The 13,965-nt window shown below is 36.4% G+C and overlaps 1 protein-coding gene across 2 annotated transcripts in view; it reads left to right on the top strand.

Annotated features, from left to right (window-relative positions):
• Positions 1-13,965, top strand: part of LOC128030056 (zinc finger protein 236) — a 39,810-nt gene that overhangs the window by 1,780 nt on the left and 24,065 nt on the right. Inside the window, exons 1-10 of one of the 2 annotated variants that reach the window (XM_052617531.1) lie at positions 2,396-2,740; positions 4,097-4,224; positions 5,134-5,298; positions 5,481-5,659; positions 7,836-7,963; positions 8,070-8,242; positions 11,713-11,838; positions 12,121-12,291; positions 12,957-13,158; positions 13,677-13,949. In XM_052617531.1, the coding sequence (XP_052473491.1) occupies positions 2,581-2,740; positions 4,097-4,224; positions 5,134-5,298; positions 5,481-5,659; positions 7,836-7,963; positions 8,070-8,242; positions 11,713-11,838; positions 12,121-12,291; positions 12,957-13,158; positions 13,677-13,949 (1,705 nt within the window). In that variant the 5' untranslated portion in view covers positions 2,396-2,580. Of the gene's footprint in view, positions 1-2,395; positions 2,741-4,096; positions 4,225-5,133; positions 5,299-5,480; positions 5,660-7,835; positions 7,964-8,069; positions 8,243-11,712; positions 11,839-12,120; positions 12,292-12,956; positions 13,159-13,676; positions 13,950-13,965 lie in introns of those variants that run through there. The other variant, XM_052617532.1, reaches the window with a different exon arrangement.

Raw genomic sequence — 13,965 nt, forward strand, 5'->3', positions numbered from 1 at the left:
AAAAAAACTATATTAAAACTAGATCTCTGGCAACGTGCAACAATAATAAAGGCCATAGGCCTAATAAATAGAGTACAATTGCAGTTTTCCTCATGCATAAAATAAACTGCTCTGATGTGCAAATAACAATAATGTAAACAGCACAGTAGAAAACTTAAGAACTTTGTCTGAGGAAGTATGTTATTTTTGCAGTAGACTGTTCTCCACTGAACAAAGTGTTTTCTCCTATGTAGCCCTGGATATCTCTTAAAAGGTTTGTGCAAGGAAAACACTTCTTTGACAGATGGTCAGTGCTGGAAAGAGAATTTCATGTTCCTTTTACCATTTGAGCCAAAATGTTGTTGGCGTGTAAACAAACAGGCATGAACAACGCCTAAAAAGTTTCCAGTTTTTGGCTCCTTAAAGCGTCTGGATTCCTTCTATGTCTTGCTAAGTAGGAACAAGATGTCTAGACATTTGTCAGCAGACATGACTTTTTTTGAGTGCTCCCTCCTGCTCCAGTGATTTGCTGTCATGATCGCCAGTGCACGGCTGACAAGCTGGTGAGCCGGCAAACCTAGCTGAATCTGGACCTCAGCCAACTGTCTTCTTCCATCTATAAGAGAATCTGCTGACAACTTTCTTGTAGAGAGGAATGCCCCAAGTTATGCTTTTGACTGTCAATAATGATCAGAATCAATTTTATTAGCCAGTGTTCTTAAAGTATGCTTTAAAGGATTTTGACTGTTTTATAGTAGCTTCTAGTACTACATCACATTTATAAAACAAATAATACAAACATTGGAATAATAATCCAAATTGTCTTGTCGTCAGACCACAACACCATTTAAAAAAAAATTGGGACATTTTGACAAAGGTGTAAAATACTTGAGGAAATGAATTGCTGTACTTGAATATCTTTTTGGATATTCTATACTTTTACTGAGTATCAAAGATATTAGAAACTAATGACTTTTTAATTTTACTTAACATTATTTTATTTATTCATTATAGAGAAGAGACATTTTTTTTGTTTGTTTGTTTTGCAATTTTGAGGTGTTGAGTTTTATTTTTAGATTTATACGGGTTTGTTCTGTAACAGCATGCGGTATTATATAATATGCTGTGCTATAATATATGAATATACTATGATGACAGTAGACATCTATGTGATCAGCCTTCTTCAACAAACTTATCGCTCAAGTCTACTTATTAGTATTGCCTCACCATGGCAAACATGTTCAAAATATCTGTAATGTCTTCAAGGAGTAACGTTATTTAAAGCTTCACCGCATGCTTCACCAAGTCCAATGTGGGCAACTTTCTGTTGGGCTAATGACTGTCAGATAGGGTTGTACAATTTATCGAATTTCTAATCGCGATCACAATTATGGATGCCACAATTACAGAATCGTTCAAAGTGGCAATTAATCATTCAAAGTACCCTTATGTTATTTTGTGTGCTTTTTTTTCTGCATGTTATCTTAAGGGTTTTTCCCATTATTTTAATTTTAGTATAACTTTAAAATACCATTAATATTTTTTACTTTAAAAAAACAATCCAATGTATAGTTGACATGAGGCTTAATAGTACAGAAAAGCACTAAACGTTTTTCAGAGTGTTTTTTTTAAAGACCGTTTTCAGTTTATTTTCAAACAATACGGCATGCAGTTGTAGCAAACAATCATATAAACATTCAGTGTAAATTGTTATAATCATAATTAATAATCGACAATTATGATTTTTGTCATAATCGTGCAGCCCTATTTTAGCCCCAGTTTAGTTCGGGTCTATGAGAACAATATATGTACTTACATAAACTCCAATGTGCCACCTTTTTCTTGACCTAATGGCCTTTTAAAGGACTCAAAGATCCTCAAAACATAGGAGGCACTTGGGAGACCATAGCAGTCACATAGACCTGTCAGTCAGGCCCACCCAGTGAGTTAATTCACAAGGTAAATTCTGTTGCAATAATCACAATATTTGACCTATAAAAATGAATGATGAAGATAAGTTTGCAATAATAATGATGAAGATAAGTTTGCCTCCACTTGCCACTTAGCTACAGCAGAGATAAGGGTTGTTCAAGATGCATCAGCGCTGCGCAGAACGTTCGGCGTATCACATCAAAGTACTACGAGAAAAGCCCATAGTGAACTTAACTGTGCTATTCAGGGTGTGCAACTCCTTTGCTGATGTTGTGCATTATCAAAGTCATTCCACTGCGTGAGTGTGAATGGCATACTTTCCTAACACTGACCAATCAGACCTCAAGGTAGCACACAAAATGCAGTCATAATGCCGCCATAAATGATAACTGAAATTATTTAAATTAAGTCACACAGTCAAGTCCTTAAGTACATGCTTTATGTGGGTCTGAAACTTGACACTTTATCAAAGGAATAACATTATTCACTGATATTAAGAAGAACTAAGTTGCTAGCAGGTTAAACGTGTTTTCTTGGATCATGTCTTTTACATCGGATCCTCCAGATCTGATTGATCTGAGAAACATTTTCCCTGCAAATATTTCAGCAGTTATTAACTATTTGAGTCCCCTATTTCTGTCAAATGCCAATCGTTTGTGAAAAAATGAAATGAAAAGTGATGACTGGCTCATTAAATTTAGATCTGCTCATATCGCATCATATTTCTTTTTATGCGTTTTACAGCTCTGCACATTTATAACCAATCACACACGATTCCGATATGTTACATTGGCCGATCAGAGGCATTCAGATGAGTCATCACTGAAAGGTGGGAGCTTTGTTTAGCGCACACTTGTTTACTGAACTTTTAGCCTTACCCTGGAGAATAAATTATGTGAACACAGACCAAACTGTGCTGGACGAAGTTAACAATCAACTGCAAACTGAAACAAAAGACTACAATTTAAAAGTTACTTTTAAAAAAATCAGTTGAATCCTGTGAATAAGCAGCAATTCATTGCTCATTGGTTTTGTGTCCACCCACACTGTTTTTTACCTATGTGAACATGCCATGTCTTTGACCGTTGATTTTTGCCGTTATCAAAGTTAAAAAAAATGTACGTATCCAGAGACAACTTCATTTATAAAAATAATAATAATAAAATATGAATGTGTCTTGTGTCTTAACTAAGATTTAAAACTTACATTTTATTCATTCATCAGACTAAAAGCCCATTCACATCAAGAACGATAACTATAAAGATAACGATATTAGCGTCCACACCAGTGAATGATATCGTCTGTTTATTTGAGCGTACGTGCATCTGCCGCTTTAAATTCTCGAACTCGTTTACAGCAGGATGGATTCTGATTCGCAGTCAATATTTTTATGGTTCATCAGATGGAAAAAAAATAGTTTTGAAAGTGATTCCAATGATATCATTTCTCTGTGTCTTTGTTATAGTTGTGGTGTGGACTCTGCTATTCTTTAATACTGAGAACGATTTTTAGAGCTATATCTTTATCATTATCTTTATAGTTATCGTGCTTGGTGTGAACGGGCCTTTAGTCACAATTAGCATCACAAGCAATTTATCATAAACTGATGCAAAACTGATCATCTATTATATCATTATTTTAATTGTGATCTACATTGTTTGACCTCTTTTCTGAAATCTGTTTTAGATGTTAAAAAAATCTTTGGTCTAGGGCAGAACAGGATAGGAACACATTACATGTGTGAACATTAATCAGGAGTTGGGAAGGGAAAGCCCGAACTTTGTCACCTATTACTCCAATACAATACAATTTTATTTATTTATTTTTTTTCTTCCTGGAATAATGGATAATGGTTTCACATTGTGGAGAAAAGTTGGTATAACCACTGTAAAGAATCTTTTGAAAATGAGGAGGTGTCCTCTATTGAACAGTTGAGGTCTAAATTTAAATTGCCCCAAAATAATAATTCTTCAGGTATTAACAATTTAGGAGCTTTGTGCAAAAGCATGCGGTCATAAATAGTTGAAAAATATAGTTGTTCCTGTCTGTTTTCAGATCTAAAATGCATTATGTCTGCACAGCAACTGAAGCTTGGAGAGAAATCTTTGTTATCTTACTCTAATCTCTGAATATATCATTCACGGTATTTTTTTTTTGTTTTGTTTTGTTCTTTTTTGCCCTGCAGATGGAGGTCAGGAAGCAATTTCAGAAAACCAGAAGCACGTGGAAAACAAATGTAATATTTGCTCCCAGAATTTTCCCAGTGAGAGTCAACTTCAGAGACACCTACGAGACCATGAGGTCAATGATAAGGCAAGAGACACAATATCAACTCACATAATACCTGATCTGTACTGTATTGATAAGTGAATTTCATATGAAATAGGCTATCATTTAACACATGCTTATATTAATAGGTAATGTATAAATTATAATATACTTACTTAACAGCCTCATAGCCAACTTATAATCATGTGAAGTAAGATCAGTATTTATAAGCATGCTGTGAACAATTAAAAATGTAAATCATCGTTGCTAAAAGCCTACTGCACTTACTGTTAACAGTGCATGTTATTCTTATTTACACTTGCTCCATCCCTGAAACAATTTTACTGTTCAGTTAACCTCACCTAGGCCTTGCTATACCCCACGGGTCTCCAGAATCGGTCCTGGAGGGCCGCTATCCTGAAGAGTTCAGCTCCAACCCTAATCAAACACAACTGAAACAGCTAATCAAGGTCTTACTAGGTATTACTTGAAACCTCCAGGCAGCTGTGTTGAGGCAAGTTGGAGCCAAACTCTGAAGCACACCGGCACTCCGGGACAGATTTTGGAGACCCCTGCTACTGTATATCCAAACATTGTTCAACCCCTTTGCTCTAGCCACTTATAAATACCTCTAGTTCTGCATAGATACCTTTTCCTTCAGAAATTTCAATTGGGAATATTACTGTACTGTTTCACAGTGAAAACATTTTCATGCATATCAGAAAGACAATTGATGCGAGACAGCTGTTCATGTTTACATACACATACATTTTACATACATATTACTCTGTTTTCAGCCTTATGAACACATGCTTTTCAGTGAGCAAGCAGCTTTCTTCCCACATCACTGTTACTATAATTATATATTTTTTTTCCTGTTTTGGTAGTAAGATTAAGTGTTCTTGTCAAGAACTGCTGATAACATAACTGTTCCTTATTTCTTCCTGGATGTAGCCATATCGGTGTGACCAGTGTCCTATGTCCTTTAATGTGGAATACAATCTTGGCCTTCATAAATCCACTCACACCACCAGTGATCCCAAATGCCAAGTATGCAATAAGAAGTTCTCAAGAGTGGCCAGTCTAAAGGCTCATGTCATGATACACGAAAAAGAAGAGGTCAGACAACTTTCTATAAATCCACTGGACATTTCTTCTTTGAACGATTGAGTAATTGAATCTTTGATATATGTATCTCGACTTAAATACAAATTAAGTTTGATCCTGTACATCAGAAGGAGAATTCTCATGTCTTTCAGTCTTTGCATTATTTCTAGCAGTATTATGCTTTGTGTTGTCAGAACTTCCTGTGCTCTGAGTGTGGAGATGAATTTATTCTTCAGAGTCAGCTTTCTTTGCATCTTGAGGAACATAGGCAAGAACTCAGTGGAACAAAGTCACACACTTGCAAGACCTGCAGCAAAGAGTTCTCAACACAAAACCAGCTGAAAGAACATTTGAAAAGTCATTCTAAACTCAGGTGTGATTATATGGTGATTACTGTTGAATCAATGCTGTTGTCTTGCATGTGCATTTTTTTTTTCTTCAAAAGGAGATGTTTAGTCGAATGTTAACAAATGACTTCTGTGTGCCACCACAGTTTATATAGTCAAAATGGAAAAATTTGGTCACTATAAGAGACAACCAAAAGAGCCAGGTTATCATTTATCAGAAATTATTTTTGTGTCTCATAAAAGAAGGAAAGTCATACAAATTTGGAACAACATGGGGGTGAGCAAATGAGAAAACATGATAGCATGGATTTCATTTTTGCACAAACTAAACTCTTCAGGCACAGCAAATTATTTGTGCATTTGAGTGAACTTCTTTTTAAATAAGTTCATTCTAATATGTGGCAAAAATTATTTTGAATCTCAATATGTCAAGAATAAATCCACCCTGTCTAAAGTTTATTCTAACAACATGCCGTTAAAAACATATCATACATTTTTCTACCTTTGTAAATGGCTGCACAGAAAAACTTGACATCATGCCAGAAATGATTGAGAATCACACACTGCTAGACTTTCAAGACTTAACGAACATAAACTCAGGCAGAAACATGCTCTACAGTGTTCAGAAGTACACAAAAAACACAATATTCAATCTAAAATTGGCTCAGAATATTAAATGTAGAATATCAAAGGGATACTCCACCTGAAACTTTTGTTATTAATCACTTACCCCATGTCGTTTCAAACCCATAAAAGCTTAGTTTGTCTTTGGAACACAATTTAAGATATTTTGGATGAAAAGGCTTGTGACTGTCCCATGAATTGCCAAGTAAAATACACTGTCAAGGTCCAGAAAAGTATGAAAGGTGTCGTCAGAATAGTCCATCTACCATCAGTGGTTCAACTGTAACGTTATGAAGCGACAAGAATCCTTTTTGTGCGCGAAGAAAACAAAAATAAAGACTATTCAACAATTTGTCTCTGTGTCTCTCCGCATCATCCTTGTGCCATTTTGGAGAATATGAGCTGAACGCAGGCAGTGTACGCTCTTCTGTGTCAGCCCCACCACAAGGATGCGCTGTTTTCGTTCAAATCGAAGCATATATGCACATAGAAAACATATCCTTGTGTCGTGGCTGACACCGAATAGCATATGCAGTTTGCGTTCAGTGGATATTCTCTAAAATGACGCTATGGTGATATGGAAAGAAACCGAGGAGACAAATTGCTGAATAAAGTCTTTTTTTATTCTCGTCGCATCCAAAATATCTAAAATTGTGTTCTGACGATGAACAAAGCTTTTACGGGTCTGGAACAACATGGGGGTAATTTTTTTTCTTTCTTTTTTGTTCTTTTTTTTTGGGTGGAGTAACCCTTTAATGTTCAATAACCTTTAAAATAGTCTCAAGCGAAAAAATTTAGTCTGTGACCAAGAATCACAGTGGTATTTTCTGTGAAAATTGTCAATTGAGACTGGCTCTGACTTACGGAAAGTGTGGGCAAAAATCATGATGTGTATTCCAGTGAGAAAAAAATTTATATCTAATAATTCAAATTATGCCATATCCTAAATACACGTAAATCTTTTTAAGTGAAACTGAGATAGTAATATACAACTCATGTTGCCAACAAAAGCCCAAAATCAGAAGTATTGCTTTGTGTGAATTTTCACAATTCTGACACAAATGCAATGCAGATACATGATGTTTAGATTTTATTATTGAGATATTTAGAATTTTAAATATCTAGTCCAGTCTGTGATTCCAACTCCTGCCCTGTGAAGTGTTATGACTGGAAATCACATCAGCGACATCAGACAGTTGTGTAGTGTTAAAAGACAACAATTCAAGGATTTTAAAAGTCCTAAAGCATGTGGGTGGCTCAATGTATAAGGGATTTGGATGTAAATATAACACCCCAGTCCTATTATTTATATTTTGCAATGTTTGTAACTTAGTTGATGACTCTCAATAAGCATTTTGAGGTTATGCCATAGAGACCATGTCTGTTTGATACATACATATATATATATATATATATATATATATATATATATATATATATATATATATATATAATACATGTATGTATTATATGCATATGAATGTATTTCTTTTTTTTTACTATGAGCTAAATAATCAGATCAGTTTTGATTGTATTTGAGTTCAGCTTTGTTGCTCATACTCCTCAATTCATTTTAAGGCCTGTTTTAACAAGTTCAAGAAACTATAAGAACATTGATCGGAGAGGATTCAGGAACATTTGTCATCACTGTGGGAAGACATTTAAAAAACCCAGCCAGCTTGTTAGACATATTCGCATTCATACAGGTAAACCCAAATACACATTTTTTGTATTTCAAAAGACAACACTAATATTTATATTTTCATGAACCTGTGTTGTAGACTGTTTGACGGTTTATTTTGTGTGCTACAGGTGAGAGGCCATATAAATGCAATCACTGTGGAAAGGCCTTCAATCAAAAGGTGGTGCTGCAGACACACATGGTGCGACACACAGGGGAGAAACCTCACATGTGCATGCATTGTCCTGCCTCTTTCTCCCAAAAAGGAAACCTTCATTCGCATGTTCAGCGAGTTCACTCTCAGGTAACACCCTCTGTATTACCTGTCATGTGTTCATCTGATTGTTTTTGTAACACACAAATAATTGTGTGTGATAGAGAGTATTTATAATCATTTGTCATTCAAATTAACAATCAAATAATTGTTCATATTAATGCCACAGAAAAAAAATGGAGAAATCCAAATATCATGTCTTCATAGTAGTGCTGCAGTGATACTTGCATTCATAAGGATGAAGTTCTTTCTACACACAACAAAATAATAAAAAATTATTACATTTGTATCTTGGCATGAGCAGAACTAAAATGCAAATAATAATAATAAACATTGGAGCAGCACAACATTGATAGCAATTAGTAGTGACCCTAAAGGAGAGGAAAAAAAGGCTATTAGAACTTTTTTGTTGTAGTTGTCGTTATCTAATACCTTTGTTGTTATCCCTAGTTACCTGCTATTTTCTTCTTTAGTTCTGTCTTTCTATCACCATGATAAGTCCATTTGGAGCTTTAGTCCCACCCAGTTACAGTGCTGACTGAAAGCAGATTGCCACTCTAGGATGATGCACTCATAAATATCATACTAACCATTAAACTTTAGCAATTTAATTATTTACAGAGATTAATCAATTGGTTTGCTAGTACTGGGTATAAGATTGGAGCAATCGGCTGTAAACAAAGTGACACTTCTGATAAAGACACAATCGTATTAGAAGAGGAATAAACCACCCCTTTCAATCCGATCGGAATTACATTCTCAATCGAATCAGTTAAGGTATTTACATGAAGGCTTTTCTGTCCAATTGAGCCGTCAGTCTGATTACAATCACATTATTTGGTTGCATGTAAACGTAGCCGTTGATGTGTAAAGACACAAAACAATCGCTCTTTGCAAGACCTCAGGAGAGTTCTAACATTTTGGACGTTGTGTGAATCAGAGGTAAAAAAGAATATAAATAGCAGTTTTTGTCAGAATGAGAGTGCAGATACACTCTTTGACAGCAGGTGGCACTTATGGAACAGCAGGAATACAGCATTTCCTTGGTTACCACTGTAATTAAAGCTCTGCGATAAAACACATTTATATAAACCTTCAAAACAATATTTAGGATTTTCTTCCAATATTTTGTGCATTGCGAGCACTGAGCTTGCTCTGCCTGCTAAAGTAATTTCTCTCTGTGATCATCTTCAGCGTCTCTGGCTTTTATTAATGCCCATTTACAGACTTCATACTATTTTCCACACAAATAACATTTTGTAAAATGATTGCAATGAAGTGTTGTGCAAGTACAAAACAGAGATCAGCTGAAATAAAACAGAGTGGGGTTTTAGTATACAGCTGGCTGGCTGGAGGTGCCACTGACCGGTCATGTGACCTGCCAGGCAGGCAAAGACTATAGAATTCTTTAATCTTAAAGGGACTTTAAGGTGGGTCAGCTGGCCTGTCACTCCATCTAGTTAGGCAACTACTGATTGAACGTAAGACAGATGTATTTGGAAGTTTTTTTAAATAAATGAATATATTTATTTGCAATCACGTCCTCCTATATGTTATGAATCCAGTCCTTGCCATTCCTCCCACTCACCACCAGAGGTATCCATCTCTGTATCCTCCCGGACTCCATTTCCCACAATCCCCACTCTAGAAACTAATTACAGAAACACCGGTTTCCCATCAGTGAACTATATAAGCTGTGCACAAACACTCTCATTATGAAGTCTTGTTTTGCTTTTTTCAGATATTACTGAGCATTATTTCTGTGTTATCTTTGTCTTGTTCTTGCCAGTGTTTTTGATCTTAGACTGTTTTCTTATGTTTTTTGAACATTTGCTGCCTTTCCTGACCTTTGCCTGTTTTTGTGGATTACCCCTTTGTTTTGCCCTGAAAACTGTTCTTTGCTGGTGTTTGAAATGGCCTGTTTTGACTTAGCTATTTATAATAAAGCCTGCATTTGGATCCTCAGCTCCATTGTAATTGTTCCCTCGAGGACCTAATCCAGGACTTTCTAGACCTTTCCTATGCTGCCAATGATTTTTTTCTGTTATGGACTGAAGGAACTGCTAAAGTCAAAACTCATTTGAGATGGTCCTCGAGGGCCACTCTGTAAATTTTTGGATTATGCACTTTTGTTTAATTCTCATTCACTGTGGGAGAAACGGTGGGGGGCAACACTGTCAAGCTCCGGCGCCTGCAGAGCTTGGCTCATCTCAAATTTTTAGTCTGGTTATCTAGCCCAGTGGCTGCTACAGCAGAGCCTCTTCACATCACAGCTGCCATTATAGAGCCTCTTCACATCACGGACTCCAGAGACTCATCTCGTCATGAAATGGCCGCCACTCCAGAGCATTGTCATGACATGGCTACCATGCAGGCGTTTTGGGTCTCTGTTATGAGTCCGTTCCTTGCCATTCTTCCTGCTCACACCCCAGAGATCTCCATCTCCGCATCCTCCCTGACTGCACACAAACACACTATCATTGTGAAGTCTTGTTTTGCTTTTGCGGAAATTACTGAGCATTATTCCCGTGTTTTCAATCTTGTTCTTGCCTTGCTAGTGTTTTTGATCTAGCACAGTTTTCTGCTGTTTTTTGATCATTTGCTGTAGTTTATATGTTGTGATCCCAACTGGTCGGTTATTGCACTGGTGGCTCAATCATCCAACTTTCACGTGTTATGAGTTCCAACCCATTTTTAGTGTCCAAATTGAACAGATTAAAAAGTCTTTGAATTAAAGTCAAAGTGAACTCAGTTGAAATAATTGATCTGTTTCCCTTTGTTTTTCTCAATATTTTCAACATCTAATGCTGGGCAAACAGGACAGCATCAAGTGCAACTTGTCTAGTGCATTTTTGATAGAAAAAAAGGCTATTATAAATAAGTGCAATATACAACTGAAAAAGAACCCCAGTTCTTATACATGACAAACCATACCCTATGAAACATATCTAACCTAATTTTGTCTTATTAATTAGAATGTGAAAAACCTTATTGTAAATTTACTATTCAAGATTAAATTGCCAGAGAAAACAGTGTTAGTATTAGATTCCATGCTTCCTGTTATTTGCACCAAGTTCTTTTTTAAAGGAAAAACAAGAGAAAAAAAACAGGAAAGAGAGAGAAAAGAGCAAAAAGGACTTAGGACTTTGTCTCAGGGAGAATCTAAGAGACTATCCCCCCTTCCCCCTTTTTTTTTAAAACCAGTAACTGTTTCATCCCTATTTATTAGAAATCTAGTTAAATGTTGTGATCACCTGTCCACGAAATTATAAAAATGTGAAAACAATCCATAACTGGTGCCTGTAGTGTTCCCACATGGAACATAAAACTGTGGTGGGTTGCCAGACTCTAGGTAATTACTGGAAGATAGTGTTGCAATAATTACGGTGTTGGCTCATTTTAAATTGTCAAAATAATACTGTTGAATAGTTTGAAAATATTCAGAATATCACCCCATTTCTGGAGTAGGAGCTTTTGTTAATGAAAATCTCTGTTTTTAGGCAACTGATGTTCCACTCTTCCCATGTATGGACTGTAGCTGTGTCTATAAAAAGCTTGGCAGCCTCAATGCTCACATCAGCAAAATGCACATATCAGTAATGGAAGTTGAGGAGCCAGCAACACAGGTGATTTCAGTCTGTTTAAGTCTGTCTGAGATCAACTCATTTTACAGCTCTCGTGCAGTGAAGGGGATACAAAAATGAAAATGTAAATGATGAGCGCATTTGTATTTTGGGGCTGGAATATTATTATATCCCTTTTAGAAATTGTATGTGTGAAGCTGAGCTTAACTGTGCTTGACCTTGATCCAGAGGAATACAAAGATGTTAACCCAGGGTTGAACGTTGTGTAAAAAGCCTTTTGTTCACAGTCATGCTCACATAAGCAGTTTACCTGTGTGTTTTCAGAAAGGAAATGCAAGGATTGATCAGGGTGCAGTGGGGTCAGAAGGGGCCGAGGGTGTAACAGATGTGATCCAACAGCTGCTGGAGCTGTCTGACCATGTGACGGCAGACGGTGCTCAAGCACCTGCCCCTGGGCAGGCCATAGGCACAGCCATCAACCAGGACATCCTACAGGTAACCAAGATCTATTTCAGTGAAAGAGTAAAAGTAGCATGAAACCTACTCAAGAAGGCATTTTAATGACTAGATAAAGCCACTACCTGGTTGAACCAGGTGCAAGATGTTGTTTGATGTCATTAGATTCCATGTGTTCCTGTACTCTGCACAATACATGCCAGACATTCACATCACATTGACTGCGCTTTTATGTGACTGATCTTGTTTTGGATGACAGAGTGAACTTAGTAAATCTGGCATGTCTTTTCTGTGATTCCTGGCTCAGATCATGCACCTGTACAATAGATTCTACTGAAATCACTGACTTCATGGAAAATTTGGCCCTGTTTTCATATTTTCCTACTCATATTTAATCAAAATATAATCTATAGTCGATTGGGGTTCGTTAAACACCCTGTGTTCATCCTTTTTGGAGCACTGTTTTTGCAGTTCAGTAGTTTAAATGCCATCAGCTTGGGGTTGTTTATAATTATAAGTATATAATTTAATAAAAGGGCTAATAATTGATAATTAAATGAAGGCTAAAATCATGGTAGAAAATATTTTTGATATAAAATCCTGTTCAATTTGTAAGTGCACCTCAGGAAACAGTATACAAAAAATTTTAATGCAGTAAATGACTCCTTTAACATTTGCTCTAATGGAATTTGATGTTTCCACAGCAAGCTCTGGAGAACAGTGGACTGACTGAGATTCCAGTTCAGCCTGAAGCTCAGAGCAGCTCAGAAAAACTTCAACCAGACACAGCTGCCACGACTGCCACTTCAACAAGTGATGGACCAGTCCCCTCAAAAATACTTATTACTGACACCATTGTAAAAAAGGAGAAAAGAAGCATCATCAAAAAGCCTCCACAGATGCTAGGTATGCTTCACAGGCCAGGAACACTTTGTTTAATTATCCACTACTAAATGGATAAAATGAGAGTCACCACAGCTTGATCTGAAAAGTTAAAATAGGATAGTTCCCATTTAGTCCAAAATTTGATGCAAAGTTGTTTATAGGGCATTGTAAAATTTCAAAGTTTAGAGTGCACAAATAAAAAAATCTATTAATTTTTTTTTTTAATTCAGTAGGATTTCAATGAAATAAACATTTGGATTTTAGTTTTTTAAAAGAAAGTGTTTGTTTTATTTCTCATATGTTTTTAGATAACCAGATATCAATCAGACAGTTTTTTTTGTTTTAAATAGTTACCTGTAAAAAAAAGATTCAAATGCACAGTTTAAATGTCTTAGACCTATTTAATTTGACTTACTTTGTTTTATGTTTATATTCTCTCTGATGAATAGACCTATACTGGAGGCAGTTTTCACTGATAATGTGGTCTCCATTAGTATACACAGTTATATAGCAGATATGATATTTGTGTTTGTTTCTAGGCACCATCAGGCAGGAGAATGGTGTGAGGTGGCATGGCTGTCCATACTGCTCCAAAGAGTTCAAGAAGCCCAGCGATCTGGTCCGTCATATCCGTATTCACACTCATGAGAAACCTTACAAGTGCAAGCAGTGCTTCCGTGCCTTTGCAGTCAAGAGCACCCTGACTGCCCACATGAAGATCCACACAGGCATTAAAGCTTTCGAGTGTCAGTACTGCATGAAACGGTTCTCCACATCTGGGAGCATGAAGGTCCATCAGCGTCTCCACACTGGTAAGAACATCACTCT

Source organism: Carassius gibelio, chromosome A16 (genome assembly GCF_023724105.1).
Source record: "Carassius gibelio isolate Cgi1373 ecotype wild population from Czech Republic chromosome A16, carGib1.2-hapl.c, whole genome shotgun sequence".
Lineage (NCBI taxonomy): Eukaryota > Metazoa > Chordata > Actinopteri > Cypriniformes > Cyprinidae > Carassius > Carassius gibelio.